At 35.0% G+C, this 22301-nt stretch overlaps 2 protein-coding genes across 4 annotated transcripts in view; one reads left to right on the plus strand and one right to left on the minus strand.

Moving 5' to 3' along the window:
• LOC120767053 (dedicator of cytokinesis protein 3) overlaps positions 1 to 22301 on the plus strand; it is an 88537-nt gene that overhangs the window by 47256 nt on the left and 18980 nt on the right. The window lies entirely within an intron of this gene.
• Positions 1782 to 16567, minus strand: LOC120767054 (innexin inx3). Its single transcript, XM_040092910.1, has 6 exons — positions 15987 to 16567; positions 11640 to 11913; positions 3133 to 3341; positions 2606 to 3066; positions 2389 to 2542; positions 1782 to 2065 (listed from the first exon to the last, which is right to left on the minus strand). The coding sequence occupies exons 2-6, from the start codon at positions 11800 to 11802 to the stop codon at positions 1883 to 1885; spliced, it is 1170 nt and encodes a 389-aa protein (XP_039948844.1). The 5' UTR covers positions 11803 to 11913; positions 15987 to 16567; the 3' UTR covers positions 1782 to 1882.

Raw genomic sequence — 22301 nt, forward strand, 5'->3', positions numbered from 1 at the left:
AAGTGTAGTTATCGCACTACGAAACGTTTTTGAAAAAAAAAAATTTACAAAATGGTGGAGGTTTGAAAAAAAAGTTTCGTATTTTCCCTGTTTTTTTGTGGTTCGGAATTTTTTAAAAATAAAAAAATATTCTTTCGAAAGCTCTTCGTAGTGCGATACTATAATGTATAAGAAAGCTCTGTGTAAAATTTCATGTGAATCGGTTGAGTAGAACTAGAGATATCATGCACACCGTTTCTAAAAAAGTAGTTATGAGAAAAACGAGTTTAAAGTTTGCGAACTAGTCGCGCGCAGTCGGAGTCGGAGACACAAAATCATCTGTAACTCGGAAAATAATTTGAATTTCGAAAAATCCTCTTAGGGACATTTTGTTGAAGAGTTATACTATAAAAATCTGCAAAAAAATCGAATAATTTTTTCGAATTTCTAAACCAGAATACCCCCTTTATTGCTTGCTCTGTCTGTAGCAACCGCTAAGGTTACACGTTTTGGTACGACCTTAGCGATTTTCGTTTTTAAAAAGATTTTTTTTCGCTGGCAAAACAATACTATAACGATTATCCACTCTCCATATTCGCTAGACCTGACTCAGTGTAACCTTTTCTTATTTCCAAATACAAAGAGAACCTTAAAAGAACGTCGTTTTACAAGTATAGGCAAATGAGTAGTGTTTCGACGATTGAAAGAAGCGCTGTCGTAAGGGAATAATATCGAATGGGGATTATTTTATAAGGATTATTTTAAAGGCAACAACATTAATATACTTGTCGACGAGTGATTACATTTTTTTTTTAAAGAATATGATTTCTCAATGACACAATAACTGTTGTTTATCGCTTCATAAAATAGAAAAATTTATTTAAAGAAGTCTCCCTAACAATCACAATATTCGCATTTTCGTACATGAATTTCTAAACTTTAGCTTATCTAAACACTTTATCAAATGTATACTAATTGTATTTTTTTTTGTTTATGTTGATTTTTTAAGATTTAACTTAAACAAATTTCCAGTTTTTAATATTTTCATATTTATGTATGTATGTATGTAGAAGATCATTCAAGTAAAATCTAAAGGCTTACAATATTTAATTTATGTACTAAAAAGTCATATAAGTATAAGAAATGCGCGTATAAAAAGTTAAAAGTTATGAAAATGGAAGAGGGAATTGTGGCTTACACAATTGTCAATATTACATAATTATATTGTAGCAAGTATAATCGCTGCGCGTATTGGCTTTGTGCAATAACTATTGGACAACGTAAGTTATGCTTTTACATAATAAATTCTATAATGTTTTATTTCTGCTTAGCTTATTTGCGTGTGTGTGTGTGTGTGAACAATGTTGCAAAAGGCTTGCAAATGGAGAAATTGCACTGTTGCGCAGGCGTTGTGTGTTGGCAGTTAATTTTTTTAATATTTATATATATTATTGTGTGGTTTTGTTTTATCTGTATTATTTGCTTGGCACAATTGTATGCTTTTCGCTGTTTCAAAAACGAAGTACCGCTAATTTTGTGTTTTAAAAATTTTCTGCCTTGCCAGTATTTTGAGACACACAGTATTTGCCGTTATTGCTGTGTTGGTCTGTCGCTCGTTATTTTATTTCTAGTGGAGCGCAGGTGCATTGTATTGAGTAGTTGGATGTTTTCGCGCATAGCGTCAAGCTGACGCTAAACAGCAGAATGCCGAGCGCTGACTGCCCTTAGGATTTTTTGCTCTTTCAACAGTTTTTATATTTGCTTGCCAGTGTGTGTTTTTATAATTTCTGTTTTTTTTTTAATGGCGTTTTAACTTTCTTTTCATTAATGTTTCGTTCTGTTTTTGTTTTATTATCTGTTTTTGTTTGCACTTTTCGCTCCCTTCCGCCTACTGCGCACCGATTTATGTCTCGGTCTCCTTGCCGAATCGATCTACTTGCGGATAAATGGGATGCATCTCCAAGGTGGATGGCGCCGATGGCGGACGCGAAGCGCCGAGTACGTGGCATAGCTCCTGCACCAAGTCACAGTAATACTTTGTATTGATGTTCTGTCCCAAAAAGTGCAAAACCAAGAAGTCACCAATCTGTGCAAATGCAAAAATAAATAATTTAATATTAAATCGTATAAAATATATACATATATATGTATATAGGGGTCCTTCCATCCAAAATATATGTATATTGAGATTTTTTTTTCGTGCAAAAACATGCAAAACATGTTTTCGAGCGCTGAAATTTCGAAAATTCATAACCTGAAATTGTTTATATTGTGTCGAATTAAAAAAAGACGCGACTAATATTTTGACTCAAAAAATACAAAAAAAATGTTGCACTAAAAATTTTTTTCTTATACATTTTGCACGGAAAGACGCGTATGTGGTATATAACGGCATTCTCTACAACTCACATCCAACTGGCGTATCAAAAATTGGATTTCCTTGTGCTGTCCCGTACGATAAGAGCGTTTGATGATCGTTTCGCGTGTTGTCGGCATCATTATAACAGTAAGTGAGTATATTAAAGCCAAGCCAGAGAGCACGGACAAAATGATGAACCAGAACCTGCAAGTGCAATAATATTCCTTTTCAATTCTGCAAACAAAAACAACAGCAGCAACAGCTTACCACAAGAAAATGTAAATTTTCTCATTCAAAATATTCAAAGCCAACACACACAACGTATCGTGCGTCTGTGGTGAACCGCCCGGGCCGAATTTACGGAAAGTACACTTCGTCAAGCGTGGAAATATTTCAATCATCGGATCGAAACGACGCTCCTGATCCATATTTGAGAATTTAATGACATCGGTGCCGTATGTCATGAAAGCGCCACCCAAAAATTTATCCACCAAAAAGATATTCAACACAACATTGGCGAAATTCAAGGCCTCACAGAAGTAGTAAGCAAACGAGTAACTGCTATGCGAATTCAAGCTTTCTCTCAAGTATTTTATAATGCGATCTTGCCGATCTTTGCGATAATCTTCAGGCATGGTAATGAAACCGCGCAGACCCTCGGTGATGTTGCGCATTTTGCCATCTTCCAGATTCTTCCAAATCCAATGCGGTACATAGAACATGAGTCCCTAAAATAATGATAAAGAAAATTAATTTGATTTTCACGCGTTAATTTTACCACCAATCTCACGCACCTGGAAGAACAGCACGAATGGCACCCACTGATAGTAGCTGTGATAACGCTTCTCTTGTCCATATTCATTGCCCAGGCCGTGCGCTGCCACATCTGTGCCAATTTGACGGTGCTGCTGACCGGGTATGGTGAATGTGTATGTGATCCAACAGAATGTGTTGATGACATGCATTGGTATAGAGCCATCATTGATGCATGCAATGGGATCGCCTGAAAGCAGAAATTGTTATGTTTATTTTTTGTTGCCATTTTTCTTATAAAATTTTGTCGCAAATTTGAGTTATAACACTTTAAAATGATTAGTGGTAAGTCGGTGTATAAAAAGTTAAATAACCTCACTGTCTGAAGCTTGATGTGATCTCATCAAAAATTTAGTTTGAAGGGCATATCCCAGTGTAAGTACTTTCAAGTGTGTTGCAGTTCATGTTGTTTGAGCAAACACAAACTAATCTTATTATTTCGTTCAGAGTAACTCTGTAATTCTCGATAGGTTTATCGAAAAAGGAATTTTACAACGTATAGCATACCAAGGGGGTTTAAAATAAATATTTTTTTTTTGTAAAAGTTAAATATGCACCTACAATGTATGTTGAAGGGTTTGCCTATTCTTAAGCGTATAAAATACAAAACACTATGGAAAAATTCGATTTAGCCAAGTCTTTCTGTGGCGAGGTAATCCATCAGTTTTTGAAATATAAATCTGAAATTTTGCACACGTTTTTTTCTTCTGAAGAAGGCGCATTTTTGTCGGCAACACCAATAGCGGATCACTATAGCATATAGCTACCATACAAACTGATCGATCAAAACCAGGTTCTTGTACGGAAATTTTTTTATTCAGAGAGATATCTTCACGAAATTTGGCAGTGATTACTATATTGGACAATGATACAATGTCCGAAGAAATTGTTCAAATCGGACCACTATAGCGTATAGCTCCCATACAAACTGATCGATCAAAATCAGGTTCTTGTATGGAAAACTTTTTTATTTGGAGAGATATTCTCACGAAATTTAACAAGAATTATCATTTTGGGCAATGATACGATATCTGAAGAAATTATTCAAATCGGACAATTATACAAACTGATCGAACAGAATCAAGTTGTTGTATGGAAAACTTTTTTTATTGTAGAGTTATCTTCACGAAATTTGGAAGGGGTTATTAATGATACAGTATCCGAAGAAATTGTTCAGATACGACCACTGTAGCATACCCGTAAAGCTACCATACAAACTAATCGATAAAAATCAAGTTCTTGCATAGAAAACGTTTTTATTTGTAAAGGGTATTATAGCTATGTGGCAGCCAAAATTAACATTTCTTATTATTTTGTTTTGTTTAAGTATTTTTTTATTTATTTAATGCTGCAACCTGCTCCATATTATTTTACTCGTTTGATATTAGTTTTTTCTCAATTTTTATCTCATACTTGACCTAAAAGCATGAAAGATTTAAGCGACCGCTCCATTCACTAAGCTGTGATTGTATATGTACATATATGTATGTACATATGTGTGTTTGTATGTATGAAAAAAACCACTTACTGCACTCGCCCGCTGCGTCGGCTAATATCAACTCGTATTTAAATTTCACGCAACCGCTGTGATTTAATCCGCCCACGCGGCGTCATTAGGAAGCATGTGATTAGGCTAAGCTGTGCTTAAAATGATTTACGCGTAAGGCTTCAGAAGATTTAAATTAACATGCTCAATTACACATACACACATATATGTACATAAGTAGAAAATGTATGTATGAGGCAAGTACAAAGGCTTGTAATATTTAATCATGCCTTATAAATATGTATATGTATGTGGTTTAAATGATGTATGTATGTGTGAGTGATGTGTAAATGCCAGACTTGAAACTAATACTTGTATATTCGCTGATTTTTATAAAAATTATTTATGAATAAAAAAAATATTTCATTAAGAACGCTTGGACTAAAGACCGCAGGCGCAATTTTAGTTGCATATAGTGCATATTTGTACATGGTATATATACAAATTTGATACACATATAGACATTTGTACCCAATTCCAGATTTAATTTGATTTTTTAATTGCTTATTTATTAAACATTTGTGAATTTATTTAATATTGTTTTTGTCTCCTATGTACATACATAGTACATACTAATTCAACTGGCAAGCTCCAAGCAGATCTCAGCTCAATGCGCACTAAGTTTGAGAGTTTTTAGTGTTTGGCGTACATATTAGCGAAATATTATATAATATTAAATTTTTATTTTATTATTTTTCATTTTGTATATAATTTTATTTTTAATATTTTTATTTTTTATATTTTTATTTTTTTTAAATTTTTTTTAATGTTTTATTTTTTTTTTGTTTTAATACTTTTTAGTATTTCCAGTTTTTTTTTTGCTTTTTAAGCTTCTAACATTTGTAAACTTCTAAAATTTTATTATTTGAGTTTTTCTGCTGACAAAGTAACATATGAGCATACATGAATGCAACCATACATGCTTATCTCTGAATTAATATGCATTGTATGAAATCCAGTTTTGATTGTTTGAGTTGCCGAGTGACTCGCTGGTGGCTTACCCGCCAAGTACGGAGCCAAACCACTCACAGATATGCAGTGAAAAATAATAAATAAATATAGTGTGTCAAGCAGTTACAAACTTGTATACTTATGTATGTACATCGAACGCATATATGTACATATGTGCTACACACAAACGTATATATGTATATTTACATATGGATATGTATATATGAGAGCCACTGCAACTCAGGCTTAGCACTTGTCCCTTATTATTTTGGCTGCTTCTCTTTGCTTGATGAATGCTAAGCCAATTTGGAACTGAAGCAGTGGAGCTGAATTTTAGGGTGTGCCTCTCCATTGGGAATGCATGCTTATCTATGTGCGTTGGAAACTTTTTTTTTTTGTTTTTTTGTAATATTAACAAATGTGGCATTAGTTGCTGCACTCATGAATGCAAGTGCCCCACACACTCAATTTTTGCTGCATCAAATTGCTAGCACTTGTTTCATGCAGAGCTTCAACTAAGCACATAAGTATGTATGTATGAATTTAAAAGTATGAATGCATTAAAATTCATTAAATTACCGTTTTGACCGATTTTTTAATATCCAGGTAATTTAACTAACGGTTCGATCACAGGCATAGTTGCCTTTGATTAGTAAAAGCAATAGTCTTAAATTATGCTTGAAATCATTGACAAATTTATTAAAATATATACATAGATCCCGCGACAAGGCTTCAATTAAGGCATTAAGCTTCTAAGGTGACCTGAGAGGTGCCTAGTGCACGCACCATATAGTACATACTGTATAAATGCACCGCGGTCAATCGAACATTTTTATAGTTTTGTAAGTTTTTCGTGTTCTATTGCACTACTCAAGAAATCGGAAGGAAAAATTGTCGACTGATATGCTAGAGGTCTGTGTGGTTTTTGAGTTGTCTTGTTTACGAATTTTAGTTCAAAAAATTTCCATCAAGTTGAGCTTATTTTTGAGATTTTAATAAATTTGAATCAATTTGATTTGATCACTACATTTCTGACTATAAGATAAAATTCCGACGTGTTGGGAAATTTTTACTGTCATTTTCAGTTTTAGCTACCCAAAATTAGCGAGAGAAAAGGCTCTAACATCACAGTCGCGAAATGGCTGTAAATTTGTGGTATCAATATTTTTCTTTATTTCTGTTGCTCAACTCCCCAAAAGTTGTGTAATTTTTCTAGAAAAAATGTCTATTATAGTTCTCTTGTAGTAAAAGTAACAAATAATATGGCAAACAGCATTCTTTCTCTAATACTCTTCTTAAACTTGAAGCCAAGCCACTAAATTCTGGTATAAAATTTATCAAATTCACAAAAACTTAATTTTTAAATCCTTTTTGGAAGTTTAATAAATAAGTAATCAAATTTAAGGTATTCATTATTATAATAATTTATTATTTTTAATAATCAAATATGTAAGAACCAGTGGGTCTATGTATGGCGTGACAGCCGTCAGGTATAACCTAACTTAAACCGTTACTCTACAGTCGGGTCCACGTAACTGGAACGGAAGTGGATTTTTATCCGACCAAGCACTGTCAAATCGCCATAATTGTGCTTCTACAACAACAACCTAACCTAACTAAGTAAAGGGCAAACTATTTGACATTCTGTTCTCAACAAAAAGAGTTACATTTTGCTCTCACGCTCTGTGCGAATTTTGCTACTTGATTGTTCTGCAGCTTTTTAACAGAAAGGTTTAGGCACAAACCTATTTGAATGTCCAAATAGATTGCTAAAGTATTAATTTATTGTTGTTGTTTTTATAAATATTGAAAGTTTTATGGACGAACGGAAAATTCAACTCGAAAGATAAAAGTAAATTATGTTCTAAAATTAAAATCGATTTTTTTACAAAAATTACTCCTTTTTTTTAAAGAAAGGCTTAGCTCCTGTTAAAAAAAATCAAGTAATATGTATATGAGTAAGATGTGTGATCGGAAAATAACGGAAATTTTTAAATTAAAAATTTGGCAGGTTTGAAAAGTCAAATTGTCTTTTTTTTATTATGTTGATATGCGTGATGCTAAGAACCTTAATAGGCAGTCCATTAACAATATAGATAAAAATTGCTGAAAGAACTAAAAACTATCTCAAAAATCGAGTTTGAGGACTGCTCTGACGATTGGAAAGGCATAATACAGAATGTAGACTATTTTGAAGAAGACAATATCAATTTAAACGTATGAATATATATTTTTATTTCAAAAAATTTCCCTTATTTTTTGTATATTCATATAGAGAATTTATATATTCTAAAAAAACTACTTATGTATATACAATACCATTATTTAAATTTATATATGTATAACTTTTAAATTTAAAGCTTTCTCCAATTTCGATTATTTGGATGATTCAAGCTTCACCTCGTGGTACAATACCGTTGAAAAGTCAGATAAATCACTAAAGTGTGCGGTTTGCGCCACTTACGTGACATTCAACTCGCTGATTCGTCAACAAAAATAAAAAAAAACACACTTACTTGGGTTTATGTATAAAAAATGTATATACATAAGTAGAAAACAATAAAAATGAGCAAAAGCGTAACAAATTAGAAAAAAAGTAAACTCACTTATCATATTACATGCAGCTCGAATCGAGGTTTCGCTCAAGCGCGATGTTTACATAACTACAAACATATAAATATAGGGTTTTCTAATAAGAGTGATATGATTTCCTAAAAAAGAACACTAATTGTTGAGAAATTTAATTTTTTTTAATGTAAACGACAAACAATACAATTAAGTTTCCACGACTTCTTTTGCAGAAACGAATTCGTTGAACCCAATTTTTGAGTACTTTTTCCACTAAATCAAGTCGTAAGTCATAAATCGTATGTTCAATATTGACTTCTAAAGCTTGAAGAGTGTCTAGCTTATTGTTAAAGATCAATAACCCCTTAGAAGGAATCTAATAATGTTAAAACATAACTTCTTGGAGATCATTCAATGTCATAATTTCTTGAAACAATCGAATCTCCAAACTTTTTTCGCAATAATTCAGTTATTGCACGTGCTGTGTGGCACGTAGGCCCGCCTTGTTGGAACGGAATGTTGTCAGGATCAACTTCTTCCAATTGCGGGCATAAAAGGTTGGTTATCATCGATTTATACCGCTCTCCATTGACAGTAACGGCTTTATCAGCATCGTTTCGTAAGAAGTACGGACCGATGATTCCACCAGACCAAAAACCACAACAAACTGTCATTTTAGGTGAATGTAGGGGTTGTTCATAAATAATTTGTGGATTTTCTTCGCACCAAAATCGACAGTTTTGTTTATTTATGGCACCACTCAGATGGAAGTGAGCCCAATCGCCGAAAATGATTGTCTCAATTATTTATTATTATTTGATAATAAAATTGAATAATTTGTAAATTTTGTTCTTTTCTATATCTTTTGGTGATGAAATTGTAAACATTACTGAATGCAATCAGAAAAATTACAGCTCATGACATATTAAAATGGCCGAAACGACACTTAGAAATCAAATCATTCCTAATAGAAAACCCGGTATATATACATGATATGTATTTGGTATATATACGTTATATATATGGTATTTATAAAGTATATATGCGTTATATATATGGTATATAGAATTATATGTACATACATGTACGTCTTATAGATCTCAAATAGAAACAGCTGAGATCACTATTTTGCGTTTGGACTTATCACATTTTTTTTGCAACTATTATATTGCGAAATGTTGAAAGAAATATCGATTTCAAAATCAACAACAATAGCAACAACAGCCTATTGAACAAATATAATTTCACAAAAGTGTCACTTAACAACAATTGTGTTGCCAAAAAAACAATTGAAAAATACACTTGAATATTGCAATAAATCAATAACCTCTCTGGCAACACCCCGAGGCCGCCGCCTTGTTGCTCATTTTTACCGAATACTCGCAGCATTCTGCTAATTGTGCACTTTTTTGCACAAAACTCGTTAGCATACAAAAGAAAGAACAAGAGAGTGAATCCAAAACAAAAAAATTTCGAAAAAACGTGCGCTACTCAATTTACACACTGCCGCTAAACGCTTGCGCCAAATGCATTTTGAATACCTTAAAAAGGTGTAAAACGCTGAAATGCCCGCAGTGCAACGCTGCAAGCGGGTGCTTAACTAGTTTTGTCGGCGTTATGGGTGGCTTGGGCGTTGCAAATGCAACTGTATGTGTGTATGTTTGTATGCTAGCGCATATTTGTTTGTTTGTGTGTGGTGAAAGTCGATTGCCTAGCATAAATTGACGTGCGTCTCCCCTTGCAACGCCACAATAAATGCATACTCTACATATTTACATACATATCTGCATGTATGTGTGTGTGGGTGTTGGCGCATTGGCTCCATTTGCCTGCTTGTTGGCTTATTAGCAGCTTTGTCGCCGCTAATTCATACGAAGTCACGCTTTTCACTCGAGTTCTTTTGTCATCTCGTCAATTTGCCTGCAATTATCAAATTCGATTGACTTTTTGTGTGTGAACTTGCTAATTTATTCCTGCTTTGTAACTGAATACAAATATTTGATTTAGTTGTAGGTGTTTGATTTATTTCCGCTACATTTTTAGATGTTATTTCAAATATTTATTTAACATTTATTATATGCCAGCTTATTAATTTCTGTGGAATTTATTGAACTGATATTTTGTGGTTTTTTTGGTGATATTGTTTTTTTTACTTTATTCACAGCAAGAAATACGTAACAAGCTGAATCGCTTTAGCCATGTCCGTCTGGATAAGCGTGAATTAGTCCCTCAGTTTTTTCGATATCGATGTGAAATTTTACACACGTCCTTTTCTGCCCAAGAAGCTGTTCATACAGCTACCATACAAACTTATCGAGCAAAATCAAGTTCTTGTAAGGAAAGTTTTTTTATTTGTAGAGTTATCTTCACAAAATTTGACAGGGATTACTATCTTGGGCAATGATACAATATCCGAACAAATTGTTCAGATCGTAGCACTATAACGTATAACTGTCATACAAACTGGACGACCAAAATCAAGTTCTTCTAAGGAAACCTTTTTTTTTTGTAGAGATATCTTCACAAAATTTTGCAAGAATTACTATCTTGGCAAATGATATAATGTGCGAAGAAATTATTCAGATCGGATCACTATAGCATATAGCTGCCATACAAACTAATCGATCAAAATCAAGTTCTTGCAAAGAAAATTTTTTTTGTTTGACAAGATATCTTGACGCCATTTAACTCGAATTATTGTTTAAAGCAACGGTACAATCTCTGAAGAAATTGTTCAGATCGTACTACTATAGCATATGACTGCCATACAAATTGAACGACCAAAATCATATCTTGTATGAAATTTTTTTTTATTTGACAAGATATCTTAACGCAATTCGGCTCGAATTATTGTTTAAAGCAACGGTACAATCTCTGAAGAAATTATTCAGATCGGAGCACTATATCATATAGCTGTCATACAAACTGAACGACCCAAATCAAGTTTTTATATGCAAACTTTTTTGTAGCAGCGTTGCAGCTGAAGTTAACGTTTTTTTATTTAATTTAAATTAATTGTTTTTGTAAAATTTTATATAATTGTTATTACTTCTTTATGTTTGCAGTTTTTATGAATTTATTTTATATATTTTTTTTCTATTGAAAATTTTATTCATATTTATGCCACTTCTTCCTTTTTCTCGTTTAATTTTTATTATAAGATCGTTTTAACTTTTTTATTTTAATTAATATTATTTCATTATTATATTCTGAACCGTTCTTCAAATATTGTTGAATCGTTAATTAACTAGGCTGAAGCGAATTTCGATAGATAAGTTAGAGCTATTACTACTCTTTTTTTCCTTGTAATGACTTCAGCCATATAATTTGTTGTTGTCTTCAATTTAGTATTTTTACAAAGTGTCATAACTCGAAACTTTATGATTTTTAATTAATTAATTTTTTTCTCAAATTAATACTCACCAATTAAATTATTTGCCGTTACAATAATGCAGCAAACAAACAGCAACGCTGTTGTAATTCTATAATGGCAACGAAAGACCATGTTATCGATAACTGCACGATCCAAGAGATTTCGAATTTTTATAAAGCCCGAAACGGCCGACACCATTCCAAAAAGGGCCATCTTGACTTGACTTAATAATTAACTGCAGAAGCACGAATTATGTCGTCAATACGTTCGGTGTTCTTATATAACGTACAACTGCCGTTACTACTATTTTCGCATGCGTATTAACTGTAAAAATAGCAAAAATAAACCAAAATATAACAAACATTTTTTGCAAAATATGTAAATAATAAATATGCAAAATAGTCTTTAAATAAAAATGTCTAAAATTAATTATTACATAAATGCTTGCAATTAAACAATTATTACTTTCATACACATATATTCTAATAGTTTGTTTATTCATTTGTTTACTTCACACTATCGCGTAAATAATTCTGCCCTTTGTAGCTGAACAATTTTTAGTGGTATAAGCGCCGTGTTGTGTGGGTGTGTGTACACATATTTTTCGCATGCACTGTCAATTGAAACCGTTCAATAGTTAAGCGCCCCCTTAGATTGCATAATAATTGTTGTGATTTTATAATTAGACATGATTTTCCCACAGCTGTCATGAGTGAGCTATTAAGTAATGAGAGTATGTGACCTAAAGAGTTGTGAGTATATTTCTTAAAATGCTCAATATTTCACACAATGAGTGCAAATAAAGGTTTTTATTTTTTTTTGCAATCATTAATTGTGCCAAATTAACGGTTATCACTTCGTTATTCAAAAATTGTTTAATGAAAACTTTACTCTACGGTTTTTATTTGTTTTAAAGCATATTTACTCAACTAGTTATTTTTGTAGCATCCATATCATTGCGCATATTTTCTCATAATTGAGTGACTGGAACTTATCTATTAAGCAGAAGTAACTCACATGCATATACATACATATGTATATCCACAGCAGTTCATGCATTTTTATGCAATTATTTATGCGGTCACAGCCAAAGCATAATTTGCATTACGCACACTTACTCCAATTTGTGCTGGGAAAGCACTTTTTCAGCGAACTCATTGACCAGGCGGTGGTTGTCCGCTTTTTGCAATTTCTTTTTGCAACATGTTATGACTCAAATTTATTTATTATATGCACTGGAGTTTTTTTTTCTGAAACAGATATGGTTTGATTTCCGTGTAATGAATTCGGTTGCTGCGGTTACTCGTAATAGTATCGCAGTCATAATTGAAAAAAAACGCTCCAAGTTATGTAACTTTGCTTTAAATAATTATTGCTTTATAAACCTATAGAATCTCGTTGGCAACGCGAATCTTCTTTCAAACTTATTTTGCCTAAAATTATATTTTCATGAATGGTTTATAAAAATTAATGGAAAAAAAAGATTTTTTTCAATGTTATACAAGTACATTGTGACAAAGAAGTACCCGGAAATTGTAAATAAAACGCAAATTATTCACCAATATTTATTTTGTCGCTTTCAAAGTAATCCCCGCCAGATGTAAAACACTTATGCCAACGATTTTTACAGTCCTCGAAACACTTTCGAAAAGCACTTTTTAGGATGGCCTTGAGCTTCTTCAGCGAATTTTGTTTTAATTATTCGAACGACTGAAAAAGGTTTCCATTCTGATGATTGTTGACTTGTTTGTACATAAACCTATGTATATCTCATCGGCAGTTATAAGGCTCTCCATGAAATTCGAACGATTAAGCGTGTCCAAAAACTCCTGTTTACGGTACTCTGTTTGAAAAAAATGCAGCTTTATAAGGACGAGTCGAGCAAGAACGCGTTTCATACCCAAAATATCCACTAAAATCTTAAGAACGGGCTCGAAAGAGAGCGTCTTGCCTGAATATTTTCAAAATCCATATCCTTCACTTTCTTTATATTTTCATCAGTTCAAGAGGTCGAAGGTCGTCCGATCGTCTTTGAAGTCTTCGTACCAGTCATAGGTTTTTTTTTTGATAAAATTGAATAACCGTAAGCTCTTTCCAACTTCGCAACGATTCCGCATACGAAATTTGGTTGGAAATACAAAATTTGAGACAATTTTGTTGTGCGATATTTTTATCCATGGTAAAAATCGCAACGCACTACGAGGTGTATCGACTTAAGAAGCTGCTGTAAAGAAACTAGTTGACAAATCACACTCATATTTGGCATAATGATGGACAACTTTTTTATTTGTAGAGATAACTTCACGAAATTTTGCAGGGATTTCTGCCTTGGAAAGTGATACAATATCCGCGGAAACTGTGCAGATCGGCCCACTATAGCGTATAGTTACCATACAAACTGATCGCTCAAAATCAGGTTCTTGTATGGACAACTTTTTTATTTGTAGAGATAACTTCACGAAATTTTGCAGGGATTACTGTCTTGGGAAACGATACAATATCCGCGGAAATTGTGCAGATCGGCCCACTATAGCGTATAGCTACCATACAAACTGATCGCTCAAAATCAGGTTCTTGTATGGACAACTTTTTTATTTGTAGAGATAACTTCACGAAATTTTGCAGGGATTTCTGCCTTGGAAAGTGATACAATATCCGCGGAAACTGTGCAGATCGGCTCACTATAGCGTATAGCTACCATACAAACTGATCGCTCAAAATCAAGTTCTTGTATAGAAAACTTTTTTATTTGTAGAGATAACTTCACGAAATTTGGCATGGATTATTACCCAAGACAAAGGTACAATTTTCAACTCTTCAAACACACTAAATGTTCAAACCTTTGTGTTTCAATTAAGCTCCAGTTCATATGCAAATTTATTTCAAATTTAAATATCGGCAGCTATCGACAGTTAAATGTCTTTGTGTCGTACATACACACACATCTTAAGTATGTGTGTTAAGTATTTAATAAGAATATACATACTTATGTTCGGTTATATGCTTTTGTGGGCTTGTAGACATTCTGTAGCTGCCTTTTAAAGGTAACTCTTCCGCGCTTTCCACGACATAATAGAATACTTTCACACAGACACATACACATAAGAAATGGTGGGTTGCATACATAAGTACATGCAAAAAAATGTATGTTACATGGGTGCTTGAACCTGACACTTTTCAAAAGTCTTTTTTTTATATATTTATTTTATTCTTTTTGCTTCATTGCTACGCATTACTGCTATTCAAGATCAGAAATTTGCATTTTCACCACACACACACATGCACATAAGTGCATACACACACACATAATTTATTCAGCAGTTACCACCATACAACGGCATTTAGCCAGCTACATATGTATGTACATGTGTGTATGCGTGTATGTATGTATAGCGCTCGCAACTTGAACCTACAGCGACCCTACAAGCAGACAGACGACGCTTTTGTACATTTCGAAGGTGTCAAAGCGAACGTTTCATTTCCAGTTCTATTAATATTTACGACTTTTGCTCTCCTTTTGTATGTGAAATGTTGCTAACTGCTTGTACGAGGCACTACCTCATAATCTCGTTTTAACGGCCGGTCGGCGCTCGCGCTGCGCTGCCATGCTCTCTGCTCTTCTAAGCATATTTTTATTTTATATGCTTATGTGCATGCATAAATACATACATACATACTTGCATGTGAGGCAACATTGCGTGCTACGTGTTGTAGTTGCACGAATGCACATGTGTAGCCTTTTCCACCACAGCAGTGTGGTGTATATCAACTCTGGTGTGGGTAGCGCATCTTTACATACATATACATGTATATGTGTGTGTATTAAAGAGCGAGTAAATCCTTCAGTTTAATTTTTTGTTTTTGTGTTTTTCGTGTCTTGCTAGAATTTCGAAACTGGTTTTGAGTTCTGACTCTCCGTTGCTATTAGAGCATTTCTGTAGCCGGCAGTGTTGCTGCGCTGCCGCAATGTATGGCGTGTGGCCTCTGCCACAGCTTCTGCAGCGCGTGATGGAACTCTCCTCACTGCCATTGTTTTTGTACATAGAAAGCCGCGCGTTGTTGCTTTAGTGTTGGTGTAACCGCTTCGACATGTGTGAATGCATGTGTGTTCTGCTGTTGTTGGTGTGGTTTATGACCCAAACTCCAAACGAGATGTTCTTGGTTATTTTGCATGGTTTCCAGCGTTTGCTTTTAACACACAACTTTTTATTGTTTTTTTTTTTCTTTCTTTTTTGATTATTGCATATTAATAAGCGTATTTTTGTTGTTTTACTTTTGTATTGTTTCGATTATGCAAATTTTCACACAACTTTTGCGAATTTTTTATGCGCTCTACCACTTTTTGGCCATAAACTAATTTATTTATCTACAAATTTTGCGGATAATTTTAACCTTACCTTTTCTATGCCAAGCTCTTTAGCCTATAGTCTTGCCATTTACATATATGTATATATGTATATTTTACTAGCTGCGAAATTATTTTTCGGAAATTTCTAATTTTTTTTTTTTACTTTTTTGCACTTTTTTTCGTAAACTGCTTTAATTTCCAACACTTTTCAAATCATGCCGTGCACTTCATTATTATTATTATTTTATTTTATATATAATTTTTTCCTCCAACTCACAGCAGCTTCTGTTCAGTCTACGTTTTTCTAACAAATAAAAAAAAAACTCCGTCGCGTGCGTGTGTATTGCAATTACATATGGAAGAAATTACAAATGGACGTTTTTGCTACTGTGTGCCTGGCTTATGGCTGACTCGGACTTGACTGCTAGAGCTTGCTTTTTGGTCGCTTAGTTCGTTCGTTTGTTGCCTCTACTGCTGAGTAATGAAGCTATTGATAATGTAGAGTTTGGTACTTTTTTTTTGTTATTATTGTTGGTGACACTACGGACACACAGAGTGTTTGCTGTGTCACTTTGATCGTGTGTTAGCGGTTATGTATCGTCCGACTAGTTCTACCAATCTTTTCGCCTGCTCAAATCGCACTGGTGAATGTACTTTCAATGAGCGGCTCATAAAACCCACGCTGAGTGGAAAACCTCGACGACGACGCCAGCTTTGGCGGCAACAGCGAAGGTAACAGCGCTGCTTTGTCATACTCAATGGCTAATGGCTGCACGCAGGGTTGCCATGTGCGCTGATTGTGCAGAAGTGCTTTTGCTTATACATGCTAAGTTAGTATTTGTTATTATATATATATACGAAATCTGTAGCAGCCAGAAGGATGTCGGAACTTATAACATAAAGTAAATATATGTATGATCGGCCTGAAGAGCTGAGTCGGTTTGACCATATTTGTCGCACTGTCCGTCTGTATGTACGTTAATTAGTCCTTCAGTTTTTGAGATATCAATCAAAAATTGTGCACACGTGCTTTTCTCCTCAAGCAGTTGCTCTTTTGTCGAAGCCGTCAACATCGGACCTTCTTCTTAATTGGCGTAGACACCGCTTACGCGATTATAGCCGAGTTAACAACAGCGCGCCTTCTTCTTCTTTTCGCTACGTGGCGCCAATTGGATATTCCAAGCGAAGCCAGATCTTTCTCCACTTGGTCCTTCCAACGGAGTGGAGGTCTTCCTCTTCCTCTGCTTCCCCCGGCGGGTACTGCGTCGAATACTTTCAGAGCTGGAGTGTTTTCGTTTATCCGGACAACATGACCTAGCCAGCGTAGCCGCTGTCTTTTAATTCGCTGAACTATGTCGATGTCGTCGTATATCTCGTACAGCTCATCGTTCCATCGAATGCGGTATTCGCCGTGGCTAACGCGCAAAGGACCATAAATCTTTCGCAGAACTTTTCTCTCGAAAACTCGCAACGTCGACTCATCCGTTGTTGACATCGTCCAAGACTCTGCAGCATATAGTAGGACGGGGACCAGTATAGGATATATCTGTCATACACATTTACCGTTGAAAATCAAGTCTCTGTGTTGAAAACTTTTTCTTTTAACCAAGTAGCTTCACAAATGGAAAACGTTTTATTTCGAAAAATTATCTTCACGAAATGTATAAATTATCTACTAAAGCATCGCAACAATCGCCGAACAAATTTCTCGGGTCGGACTACTATAGCATGTAGCTATCTTACAAACTGACCGATCGAAATCGAGTTACTAATCTTTTAATTGCCTTCCGTGCTAGGAACAAAGCACCAGTTAAGGGTATTATAGCTTCAGTACTGCGGAACCAAATGTTTTTTTTTATCTTATTTTAATATCTTAAGTCAAGTTTCGAAAGAATTCTACTCGTGAAAATATTGAATTGTCTCAAAATAGATTATACAGTCTAATTCTTATTTAGCGCGATAATTGAAACAAAAAAAATTGCTTACTAAAATCCCCAAACTAAAAATAGCCTAATAGTGCTCAACTGCAAATGCCCAACCTTATGTAAGAATCATCATCACTATTTGTGAGACAATTCAAAAGTTTGGTTACCGCCGTTCTCACGATAGTCGGGTCTACGTAACCGGAACGGACCCGTATTTTTAACCGGCCAAAGGCTGTCAATTCAGCAGAATTCTAGAAAGGAATACATAACATTTTGAAGAAAGCTTAGTGATCAATAGTAAAAAACTTAATGTGGCTTTGTTCTACTTAGTACTGAGTCTCCAAGTCATAAGTATGTAATTAGAGCCAACATGATCTGTATGAAAAATAATTATTTTTAGCCACATCCAAAATAATTAACACATCTCCCATTTTACCCAAAAGAAATATACTCACAGTTTACCTTGGCAACCCTGCTTTGTATCTTTTACATACACCAAATCTCGCTTGCCAACGCAGCGCAAACTTAATTCTCCCGCTCTCTGTGCGTATTACAGTAGATACATTTACTGCCATATATTTGTAGTAGCGTGTGTGTGTGTCCGAAAAGGTTCGCTGACTGAATGCACTGAGCTCGCTTTACTCCACATTCAGCGCTATAAGCACACTAACAGCTCAAAAATAGAGATCAGAACTAAGAAAAGTAAGAGAAATGTGCATTGTTGCATTTCCTCTATTTCACTCACACCACTAACTAACACATGCACAGCATTTTTACCATTTTGCACTCCATTTTAATGTGAGATGATTACAGTCATGCTGTCAACTGAGTGTGCTCGTGCAAGTGCAGCTTTGAGCTGTAAATATATGTATGTGTGTTATGCGTGTATCGAGCCTTGTATTTGTATGAAAGTAGTTGTTCGTATGCGTGTGTAACGGCGATCCTGGCAATGCAATGCTGTGCGCAGCTATATTTCTATTTAGTATGTTCCTCGGCGTTTTTCACTCAACTTGTATGTTTATAACATCATTTTGTGCTTGTAGTGAAGTGGTTGCAATTTTAAGTATGTAAATATATTACCTGTTGCTACCTTAAAATTTACTGATAGAATGTTGCATTTCTACTCAGCTGCGCGATTGTTTATCTTCCTTTAAATTGCATTAAGCAGGGAATACTTTTTCATCTTTATACATATGTACATTACATATGAACATAAATACATGCGCAAAGATATGTGGGTAAAACCAAGCCTCTTGCCATTGCTAAAATAAAACTTAAATAAAGGCAATGACTCATGAGTGTTATCTAAAATATCAGCGGCATATACATAAGTGTGTACTACATATGTACATACATACAGAATATTTCGATTATTAAATGTTTATAATGGGTTTTTCAATAAGAGCGCTAAAAAATGGTTTGAGATATCAATGAAATTCTTTATTACTGTGAAAGTACATTCGATGCGATTATGCACGGAACTCGATTTCTTTTGGATGGCCACTATAGGCACGCTTGCAGAAGCCCAGACGCTGAACACAATTTTCGACAGTTTTCAAGCCTAAATCGGCCGATACTGCTGCAATTTCACGTTCACCAAACTTGGTTTTCTATAAATCGATTGATGACATTCGCTGGGTGGCTTGTGACGCCATCCTGTTGGAACCATTTGTCCAATTCCATATCATCCCAATCGGACCAAAAATATTCGGTTATCATTGAGCGGTAGCGATACCCATTCACAGTAACGTGCCGGTCATGACCATCACGGTAGAAGTACGGCACAATGGTGACTCATGGAGTACGTGTGGATTGCACACCAACAATATTTTGTTTATTGATGAAGCCATTCAGCCAGATATGAACCTCATCGTTTAAGATGATTTTTCGATGAAAATTCGGATCATTTTCAAGTTCTTTCTCAGCCCAATTCACGATCATACGACGATTCTGGTGGTCAAGCGGCTTCAGTTCTTGCGTGAATTTGATCTTGATGTTGGTCAAGAGAACTTTTCGCAAAATTCGCCACAACGACGTCACAGAGATGCCCAACGCTTAAGAACGACGCGTGTGAGAGACTGATTTGGATCTTTCTCATTTGATGTGCTAGCTGCAACGATATTCCGACACTACGGGAGCTTCTTTGTCTCACTGGCACGGAAACATTTTGTACTGTGCCTGTGGATTGAAATTTTTCCACTAGACGCTCAATTATTGATCATACTACATGGACTAAAAAGCCGTTGGCCTAACCAAGAGATCACACCACAAACCAATAAGTTTCTATTCCTGTCATAGAGTACCAACTTCAATCAGAATTATGTCAATATCCCGTGCTATTTCGTCCAGTCGTTCTCAACTTATAGGTAAAGGGACGGTACTTCTAATATTTTCATTTACAATAGAAAAAATTAAATTTTCTTTAAAGGCATCTCGACGGAACGCATAGATCCGTTGATTGAAGAATTTTTCAAGATGGAAAATTTTTGCTTGAATGGTTTAACTTGCTCTTTCGACCGATGAAATGAAAATTGATTTACTCTATGAACTAGTCCCTAACTCCCTGCTGCCAATTTCCTTCAATATCACCTATTTTAAGAACCCCCGATTTTGTAGGATATATACCAATGCATTACTCTAAAAAAACAACGAAATTAATAATTAAATTTTATTTGTACAAAATCCATTGTGTCCTTAAATATTTTTGAACACACTCATTTGTATTTAAGTCCTTTCTTAACCTCTAATAAAAATATTATTCTAGCTGACCTCACTTTTCCCCTAGTATTAGTGTTTAGCTACATAGCCGGAATGTGAAGCTCGTGTGTCGGCTCTTTGGTCACTGATCGTTTAAAAGTAAAGTCATAAAACTTGAAAAACAGATTTCGATTTCACGCATTTTAATGGTAAACTTGGTGAGGTGCAACATAATCCTCACGATTTGCATATACCGGCACTTATGTGCCCACATACATATGTACATAGGTAGATATGTATTATGAAAGGAGACCGAACCAGGTCATAAAAGGGGTTTTGTTGAGAATTCCATTTGCGCTGAACTCATTGCCACGATCGTGTGCTCTTGTGCCAATATGTATTTGAGTATGCATGTGTGTGTGTTTGCGATTTTGTATGTTTGTACTTATACTTTGTGGCAACTATTAGTAATATTTGGCTATGCGTTTGTTGTTGTTACCATTGTCAATCTTGTCACTGTTGTATGTCTGTTTAGTTTTTGTTGTTGTCGCACCCTTTCCGATACTCCAGACGAGGTAACTATATTTGTAAGTATATGCAAAGTTTTATGGTGACCCAACTGGAAATCTGTAAGGGCGACTATATGCATTCTAGTGGAAGAAATACATAGGCATATTGGAGGTTGAATTTCCTGTTGAGATCCTATTATGTGAGTAAAGGAGTGTAAAGCACAGGTTAAATTATTTACTATGTGATTTGAATCAGCTGGTCGAGTGACTTATGAGTACTTTCGAGGCGTTGGGTTTGTTGATGGTAAACCAGACTTCAGATTCTGTCTGAGTCTGGGTTTTCTGCTTACCGGGCATGGGCCTCTGAATGCATTTTTCCATCAGAGGCGCCTATTTGATATGACGGGTTATTTTTGTGAGGCGGGGGTAAACGACTGAGTGCAAGTAATTGCAGAATACCCTATGTACTCGATATTAGGGATCTGGGTGGTATGGGGATTAGCTGAACTAATAGATGTTTAGATGTTAGCGGTGTGATCTCCTCTAGTCGGAATGCCGAACTGTTAAGGTCGTTTGCGCGTGAATTGTTTTGGCGGCGAAAACGTTTAACTGAGAATTGGGGTTAGCTTCTTGTGTGAATGGTGGGTGCGAGTAATGTGCGTATTGGGTCCAACCCCTGGTCATCAATTTAGAGCAGTATGAAAGCTCGAATGGTAGTAATGTGGGCTACGAGCTCTGACCGGAGACTTAATTCTGGTACTACGGAGAGCAGGAGCCCTTGGAGTTCACTCCAACCTCAGGAAGTATCGTAGTGTTTGTGGTTAAAACCCGAACGTGGGAAAAACTAACACTTGGTCAGTTGAATGTGGAGTTGCAATGCATTGTTTTAGATGAACCTCGAACCCTACCAGGGTGATTAGTGTGTCCATTCCACACTGACAATTGGTGCTGAAAATGCCTGGCTTTGATTATAATTATGCCGGTACATTTGGTTTATACCACTTTTCTGTTCTATTCACCACTCGCTTGGAGGTTTGGAGAGACAAAAACAGTTAAAATTTCATATTTTCATAATTTTATTAAATTACAACTAGTTCATTTCTAGTTTTTAGCCAGTCGGTAGAAACTTCATTTAGCCGCTTTCTTCAATTTTACGTGATTTTGAACTAATAAATTTTAGACCAGTTTACTGTTATAGCAGTCTGTTTTAACAATTCCTAACCTATTCACTCT

Source organism: Bactrocera tryoni, chromosome 1 (genome assembly GCF_016617805.1).
Source record: "Bactrocera tryoni isolate S06 chromosome 1, CSIRO_BtryS06_freeze2, whole genome shotgun sequence".
NCBI lineage: Eukaryota > Metazoa > Arthropoda > Insecta > Diptera > Tephritidae > Bactrocera > Bactrocera tryoni.